Below are 9,380 nucleotides of genomic sequence, written 5' to 3' on the forward strand. Positions count from 1 at the left end.
AAGAGTTCAATGCCTGTTGTGGTGCTGTGGGCCTATTCCAGCTGTTTATGGAAAATAATCTAGAAGAAGTCTTTTCAGAGACTGTCACACTCCTGAAGATCCTGATTACCACAGCCATGACCACAGCAGAAGCTGAACGGTGCTTTTCAACACTAAAAAGGATTAAGACTTTACTGAGAAACTCAATGACCCAGGACAGACTGAATGGATTGGCCATGTTGTCAATGGAGAAAAGACTAGTCACAGAGATGTCTGACTTTAACAAAAATGTAATAGAGAAATTTGCAAGCCAGAAGGAAAGGAGGGCAAAAAAGAGCACTAAAGCCCTATCCGGACGGGATTAGTTTCTCAGGGGGTCCTGGGGTAATTTTCTCTTTTACGGGGGGTCCTCTGTGATTTTAATCCCGTCCGGAACGAGCATGTCCGTGTTTTTCTCAGACGTCCTCAGAGAAAATTACAGGCGGAATTACCTACTGTTTTTCGCTGTACTCCGTGGTCGTCTGGTAATTTTAGTCCCGTCCGGATCCACATGTCTGAGTTTATACATGCAGACATCACCTCGCGTTTAATAAAACAGCTATATGTCCACTGCCACGCACCGTAGTTACACGTTGGCGTGCGTTTTCACGGAGATCCACGTAAAGACAGCGGCGAGCGAAAATGGATTTACTGGATTTTTTAATGGATTTATTTTATTTTATTTAACGGATTTATTTTGCTATTTACATTCATTAGCGATTTTTTATAATGTGTTTTCTGTATTGGTTTAACAAAATAGCTTAACTTAAACGGAGATCTTAAATGCTGAACTGAACAGTAGTAAAGTTAAAAGTTAAAAAGGAATCATCAGAGTTGGCAGTGTGACATTATTAAACATGCTATCACGTGACAAGGCGATGTCATGTGACCGAGAAAGCCAAAAACTCACGGGTCCTCCTGTTTTTTCAATTGCTGTCCGGATGCAAGAGTTTTATCACTGAGTACAAGGGTGAAATATTTTTCACAGACGTCCCCCTGAAAAACTAATCCCGTCCGGATAGGGCTTAAGACTGCTTTATTTGTTTTTAATTTTTTTGCGCCCCCCTCAATTTTTTTTGCACCAGCCGCCACTGGAATAAACACCTACTACCCTAGTCAAATCTACAATATATTATAACAGTAACAATGCTGTAATCCAATAAGAAATGAACTTGTAAGGGCAGTAATGTAAGTAATGTTTTCACTAAACAGAGAAACCCCATAAGTGACTAGTCACCAGTGATGGCTAAGTTACCTTGAGAAAGTAATCCGATTACTGATTACTGATTACTCCTTTTAAAAGTAACTTAGTTACGTTAGTATTACTTGATTTTAAAAGTAACTACGTTAGATTACAAGTTACTTTAGTAGTTACATTCAGCAGCAAAATAAATTTTTCCAATACTCACTTTATTGGAAGTGCATTTTTAACAGTAACAATGTATTGAAGCAGGTTCGGTAACCGAGGCAGAAACTGCTTAATCCAAAAATCCAGAGGGAGGGAAACTTTATTGATAACGCAACCCTGGGGCGCGCAGTCACCCCCCCCCCCACCCCCCACAGTGTCACTTTAAGGGCGAGACTCGCCGTGAGGAGTAGTAGTCGCTACAGTATCTCCTGACATTACGTTTGTGTAGCTGCGTGGTATTATTTGTAAATTTATTTGTAAACGTAATACAAGCGAACTGGGGTGGGTTTCCTGAAACGTTCGTAGCGCCAAGTACTTCGTAACCTCGTATGAAACGTACGTTTCGGGAAACCCACACCTGTTCAGTCAGACAGCTTGTGAAACGAAATACCATTACAATTTCAAGCATTTTAAAGTAGGCGACGTTAGTCAAAATTCCAGCACTTTTCAAACGTGGAACACAGTGCAACATTAAAATTCTTCATGTAAATGTTCCTTCCCCTGTTTTTGAGGGGTGTTTCTTTATACTACCACACATCGTTACGGGAGGACACTGCAAAAAATGACTTGTAAAACGCGCTCGCGCTCTCACAGGGTCGTGCGCAGCGTGCGGAGTCGAGCGCTACGGTCAGACGCAAAAGTAGAACTGAGCCAAGAAGAAAGCAAAAATATATATATTTTACTAGGGAAAATACAAATAGTAACGCACAGTTATTTGGATAAGTAACTTTAATCTGATTACTGGACTGGAAATAGTAGCGCGTTATATTACTCGTTACCGAAAAAAGTGGTAAGATTAGAGTAACGCGTTACTAAGTAACGCGTTACTGACATCACTGCTAGTCACTGGACCAAAGGACTACCATTTTTTCTCAATATAAGCCGCACCCACAAAGTAAAAAAAAAAAAAGGAAAATGTTGTATAAGCCGCACCGGGCTAAAAACTGCATATATCCACTGAACTGAATACATTTAACTGAACTGATCGGTTTCTGTGCCTGTAGCATTTCACGTGCGACAGATTTGGCTTTCAGCCGGTGTTGTGGCGAATTCCGACTACCCTCGTTTATCCGCGCACATAGATGCTACAGATTATATTGTCAATTTACGTTTCTATGCATAAATAAGAGCTTGAATTTAATTATCCATCACAGCAAATGGCACAGCATTATGTATGTCCAAAGACACACTGGCTCAAGGGTGTTAATTATTTTAAATAAAATACACACTGGCTATACCAAAGTTCACCTCTAAGCACATGACTTCGCAGTATTACGTCTAAATATCTAGTTAAGACAAAACTACAGTAGAGTGCTCAATGAACTAAGTTATAATCACTGTAACTTCCGAATATCATCTGTAGCGTCTTTATGTGTGTGCAAACGAGGGGAGTCGGATTCTGCCGTGGAGTTGGCACAACACATGTTGGTTTGAAAAAAATTCTCCTTCGTACCTGCTGCTTGCATGTGCTAAATGAAAATGAGCACTTTCGTCTTTGATTTACAACTTTGACCTACCACTTGATTAAGTTTCTGCTCTGCCTCCTGATGGGTGAAGAAAAATCTACAGAATAGCTGCACCTCATTATAAGCCACATGGTTCAAAGCGTGGGGAAAAAAGTAGCGAAATTCAAATAATTTCTCCCTTACACCAAAATTTTGTTAATCAGCCAAGACATGTTGGTTCTCCAGTGTCAGGTTTGTACTGAAGCTATGATGGAATAACGCAATAATAATCTTGTACACTCCAGAGTCACATTAGTTATCACACTAGCATCTCCACACTTATAGTTGTTAGTTCATCATACACACACTTGCTTATATGGTTTCTGTCATTACTGTGAATCATATACAGTATATAAAAACATGTTGTATAGTTTAAAACAGCAGTGAAACTAATTTTAAAGCAACTGACATTTGTGTGTTTTGCCCTATACACCAACTGAGAAGTCTTCTTCACTTTATACAATATACTGTATGCATGAAATAGTTACTGAATATAAAAACATTAAAAAAAAATTGTTAATTTTGAAATTATTATTGCTGGTGTATTACTATAAATAGTTTCTTTTTTGTCATAGTCAAAAAGCAATGGTCCCTTCTGTAAAGGAATTTAAAATTGATAATGACCAAGTCAAAGAGCTTCGCTTCCTCCTGTATGGAGCAGTTGGAGTAGGAAAATCCAGCACTGTAAACACCATCAGAACCATTTTTGAAGGACGTCCGTTTGTTGGTTGTCTGGCTGAGGCAGCGGCTGGTAGGAGTTTTACTAAAACTGTAAGTAGACAGTGTGACTCTGTTCATGAAGGTTCATTCTGAAGTCTGATTTCAAGCTTGTCAATTCTTAAGACTGTGTACACAAGTACACTCAAATAATCGAAAATTAGTAATCGAAAACAAACTATATTTGATCCATGTTGAACGGTATTGTATGCAACAAACTAAAATATGTTTCATGTAAGCATACTACATCTGCAAATGTTGTTAAATAATTCACACTTTATTGATTAAAAAGTTCAAAGACTGGTGATGTAAAATAGCAGTACTGGACATTAGTGCTTGTAGTTGTTTTGATTATTATTAATATTATTATTGTAATTATTATATATATATATTGTTATATGAACATTAGCAGTGTAGGAGTTTTATTACTATTAATATTGGTATTGCTATTATTATTGATGTTATTGGTGGTAATGTTTATTAATGTTATGTGGTACTTGTCTCTCAGTATGAAAAATATGGGATAGCCAATGGGAGAGAAGGAATGTTACCTCTGGCCTTCAATGACATAATGGGTGTAGAAAAAGGAGAATCTGCAGGAGTCCGCACTGATGACATCATCAATGCCATGAAAGGACACATTACAGAGGGTTATGTGGTAAGATATAAATAACATACACTTCACTGTACAAAATGTTTACATTACTATGATTGGTATCTCAATCTTTTTAACACAATATGTAAACAACATGAAAAAAGTGACATTGTTATAGGTTGTAAAACTGGAAAACAAGTCACACCAAAGCAATTTAGAAAATACATATCAAAACAGAAATGTTTTATTCGTGTAGGCAATATGTACATTATTCATGCCATTATGACATATTATGTTTTGTCTTTTTCCTTGAGTTCCACACTGAATTTCCAATTACTGAAAAAGATCCCAAGTACCGCAGAAATCCCAGCCTGAGTGATCGGATTCACTGCCTAGTGAGTGTTGTAGGAGCAGACAAGATTAAAATGATGGATCAAGAATTTATCAACAAAATGAAGAAAGTTAGAGAAGCAGCAAGTGGAATGGGTGAGTCATCTTGTGTCAAATGATGAACGTGATGGTTATAGTTCAGCTTCCCAGTTATTAAGTCTTTACAATTAATAAATTATTAATTTGCTGTAAAAACAATAATGGAAGAAGAGAAAATATTTTGTCCTGATAGAACCGATTTGTGATGCAGCTTTTTTATATGCCAAAAGGGAAGATTTTAAATGAACTCATTCAGTCCACAACTTAATTAAGTCTAGACAAGATCTTGTATTAACAGATTAACCAGTCATGCAGAATACATTTACATTGTAAAAAAATATGAAAGGCAGGTATTAGAAATGTCTCATTAGCTCAACAGAGTGCAGTGTTATTTAGGGAAAAATAAAAAATTTTATAATAAAATATAAAATAAAAAAATGCAAAAGTACAGAAAAAATAAAAAAGAAAATTGAGAGCAATCCCTGCGTCTACTCGTCTGTGGATCTCCGTGGGTGCGGTTGCGTCCTGTGCTGATCCGTCTCACCTGTGGCTCGTCTCGTCATCAACCTGCTCTGCTAGCTTTCTGCCAGAGCCCATAACCTTAGATGTAGTTGTAACGTTGGGACGAAGGAGGCACGACGAGCAGGTACAGCAACATACAACGTTTAATGTGCTTCAAAACAGAAGGAAGTATGGCGTGAACAGCGCAAGCACTCACATACAACACATACGACACGAGCTTTAGACAAAGACGAGCACAAGACATTACGCGAACGCAAATTATATAGGTGATCAACACATACACTTGTGATCTCGAGACAAGGCACAGGTGAGACTACGAACACGCTCACAAAAGACCCACACCCACGGAAGTACAAACATGGACATAACGGCACGCAGACGCAGACGACATAACGACACGCCCACAGGGAAGGGTCCGGAGCTGTCACCGTGACAGTAGTGATTTCTTTCTTATTAAAGTTTAATGTTCACAGATTATTACAGTGTATTATGTTTGTTTTCCAACCATTAACATATCTTGAACTTTTCCCTTATTTTACAGAATATCCTTTGGCATAACTTTACACAATATTAACAAATTGCTAAACTCCTAAACTGCTGTTGCATAAACCATATGCAAATAAACTATGTGCAAATTATTTTGCTCAAAAGCCAATTTTGAAGAACATTACTCAGTAAATGTGTTTCATCTGTGTGTCTATCTGTGCTGTAGGAATTCCTCAGGTGGTCTTTATGACTAGAGTTGATCTTGCCTGCCCAATGACAAAAGGAAATTTGAAAAACATCTACAGGAGCAGGAAGATCAAGGAAATTGTGAGTAAAATTGCTACTGGGAGCTTATGTGAGCACTTACACAGGTGTTATGGTGGTGTAAACAGCAATAACACTGACACTGTGCATTTTTGTCCAGATGAATACATGCAGTAATTTGCTGGGTGTTCCAATGAATTGTATCTTCCCTGTGAAGAACTACCATGACGAGATCCATGTGAAGGAGGATATAAACTGTTTGATGCTGGATGCCCTAACACAGATTGTTCACTGGGCTCATGACTTTGTGGTCACATGCTCCACTATTCCAATACACAAAGAATAATGAAAATTCATACTATCTGCGATGTTGATTAATTTTACTGGGTTAATGTTGCATTTATAGCCAGGCAATGGATACAGAAAGTAATACAATTATGTTCAAATTATCCAGTTTTATAGCAATAAAGTAATTTTAACCCTACAAGACCTGACACATAAAAAAATCATTAAAAAATCCAATTTATTTTAAATCATGCATTTATTTTTAACCTTTAACTAAAAATCCGCTTCCCAGTCAGTTTTTATTTTTGGATAACATATATCCTTAATGTATCACATGATAAAGTAGGCATTTGCGTTTATGTATGGAATCTATTTAAACATTCTATAAAACAACATGTCTGTCATTTCCCTTTCATTTATTCTCTTTTATTTATTATATCAGTTAAAACTTTGTTGTTTTTAATGAAAACAGATTTCATGAGGTTATCAAAATGATTTTCAAACAAGTCTTTTTCTTTCAAAATGTAAAATTTGAGCCAACATATCCTGCACACTGAATATTTTGGACATCTAAAGGAAAAAAAATAATTTCTGTAATATAAATAATAGTTAGAAGCAGGGGTGGCCAACCCGCGGCTCTTTGCCTGGTTTCATGCGGCTCCCCAGCCGGTCCGCGGGCTCACCTGCACAAACGGGGCGACACACTGCTACATTTTCGTGGTGTGCGGTTAGTTTACAAGCCTAGCGAGCCGCTAATAGTTTTAAAACCGGCGTAGTGGAAAACACGCATTTGACTGTCTTCAATTTACACTGCCCCCCCCCGCCCCGCTCAACAGATTACACTCGCCCATGTACGATGTGGCACTTTGCCGTAACACAGTAAGAAAAGTGGCTCTTGGTCTATGACGGGTTGGCCACCCCTGGTTAGAAGCCTTGCCTAATGTGTATTGCTTTTTTCTAATGTATTATTTGAATTGGCATAATATTCATGTCACGTTCGGTGTGGCGAGAAGGACGAGGCACGAATCCAATCTTGCGTAATACTGAACGTTCTTTTATTTCAACAAAAACATATAGCGAACGGATAACACACAGACATATAAGACATGCTGACTCAAACGACGAGCACAGGACACTGCGTGAACGCACATTAAATAGACAAACCACATAAACCTCACGTGATGACGAGACGAGCCACAGGTGAGACGGATCAGCACAGGACGCAACCGCACCCACGGAGATCCACAGACGAGTAGACGCAGACGACATAAACACACACCCAAAAGGGAGGGGTCGGGGACCGTAATGTGACAATTCATGTATTTATTTATCAACATTAGATAACTAATTGCAATAATACCTGGAGAATCAAATTTGATACGCATGTTCTCAAACTCAAATTAGCATAATTGGTTTTTTTTTTTACATCAAAAAGTTATTTTGGTGCACTATTTTGGTGCACTATTTTGGTGCACTATTTTGGTGCTCATATTCAAATATGTAATAAAAATTTTATTCGTATCATACATTAGACTGCCTAAATTGATCACAATTCGCTTGAAACTTTCCCACAACTCCTCACGATGCTAGCTGCCGAAACTCTATGGTACAAAAAACCGCATTCAAACACTTGTACTTCACTCATCGTCCAATGGGGGCTCAAAAACAGTTATTGGAAGAGATGTACATTTCTATTGGTAATTTTTATACGATAGCTTTTGAAAGAGGTGGGTCCAAATATCACTTATCATATATGATACGGAAGGCTTTACAGGGTTAAATGCAATGAATATAACACTAAAGCCAGGTTATAACTATGTTTACATGAATGGATGAAGTGAAAATATCTCCCTAAAGTGAAAAGGAACTTTTCTAGTTGCCCGCCTACCTGAGAAATACTGAGACAAGGAGAGACGAGCCTTTCCTGATATCCACCCTGGGCCAGCCACCTCCTGCCTAACCAGCTGTGGATGAAGGATTAACCCACTGCCCTGGCCCCTCTCACCATCCCAAATTATCTCCTGCTATGGCTGTATCTCCACGGACCTGAACTACTATTACCAACCATCAAGAAGTTTAGGACTGAATAAGAATTACATAAAGAACACATGTATATAAATTATCATTATCATTCCCATCTTTTCTTTGTTTATGTATCTCTCTAATTGTTGCTATGGTGACCCCCCTCCCGAGTCTTGGTTCCTCTCAAGATTTCTTCCTTTTTTCCTTGCCACTGTCCTCCTTGTGGATGATCACGAGACGCACCCGCACCCACGGAGATCCACAGACGCAGACAACGTTAACACACGCCCAAAAGGGAGGGCTCGGGGCATCATATAAGTCATGCCCGGAGAGCTATCAAGAAAGAGCTATGTCCAAAGAGTCATCAACAAAGGGCCATGTCCCGAGAGCCTCTTTTCTTGTGCCGTATCCCTGCATCATATTTCTCCTAAACATGTATGAAAACACACACTCATGTATCTATTTCTTGTGTAAACCAAGAAAAAACTGGCTTTTGCAAGTCACAATTACCCTTCTTACACCTCTGAGGTTTTAGCTTATTAATGCCCATGCTTACAAAAGTGAAACAGTTGCCATTAACAGGTGGTGTTACTCTTAAACTGGTAATGGAAGAAAAAACAACCAGTTTGTTACAGATAAGAGAAGATAAGAAAATATCTTATGCAAATATGCAAAATGTTTATAAGTAACACATTCCACCCTCATAGTTGATAACCAGACAAAGGTCACTAGGTGAGCAAAATTATACATATGGAGTAGATGAGAGAACAGTTGATAAAACTGTCCAGGTTGAAATACAGGAGAGTCCAACTAAGCAAACCAAAAGAAGCAAAAGTCAAATACATTTACAGCATTTGGCAGACACCCTTATCCACAGCGACTTACATTTTTTTAATACAAGTGAGCAATTGAGGGTTAAGGGCCTTGCTCAGGGGCACCTCAGTCATGGCCTCAGGTCTGGGAATCGAACCCATGACCCTCCGGTCACAAGACCCTTTCCCTAACCACCAGGCCATGACTGCCCACTTCCATAAAGACTACTACTTCCATAAAGAGATACATGAAGATGAGGGAACACAGAAACCTGCTCGGTATACTTGAGATGACGATAGCAATACTTCACAAAAGA

General features: G+C 38.5%; 1 protein-coding gene across 5 annotated transcripts in view; it reads left to right on the forward strand.

Annotated features, from left to right (window-relative positions):
* Positions 1-6,633, forward strand: part of LOC143511742 (interferon-induced protein 44-like) — a 108,520-nt gene extending 101,887 nt beyond the window's left edge. For all 5 annotated transcript variants that reach the window (XM_077001339.1, XM_077001337.1, XM_077001336.1 and 2 more), the window contains 5 exons: positions 3,507-3,702; positions 4,157-4,306; positions 4,558-4,729; positions 5,907-6,007; positions 6,105-6,633. In XM_077001339.1, the coding sequence (XP_076857454.1) occupies positions 3,507-3,702; positions 4,157-4,306; positions 4,558-4,729; positions 5,907-6,007; positions 6,105-6,290 (805 nt within the window). In that variant the 3' untranslated portion in view covers positions 6,291-6,633. The remainder of the gene's footprint in view (positions 1-3,506; positions 3,703-4,156; positions 4,307-4,557; positions 4,730-5,906; positions 6,008-6,104) is intronic.
* Positions 6,634-9,380: the final 2,747 nt, after the last annotated feature.

This window comes from Brachyhypopomus gauderio, chromosome 4 (genome assembly GCF_052324685.1).
Source record: "Brachyhypopomus gauderio isolate BG-103 chromosome 4, BGAUD_0.2, whole genome shotgun sequence".
NCBI classification, from domain to species: Eukaryota; Metazoa; Chordata; class Actinopteri; order Gymnotiformes; family Hypopomidae; genus Brachyhypopomus; species Brachyhypopomus gauderio.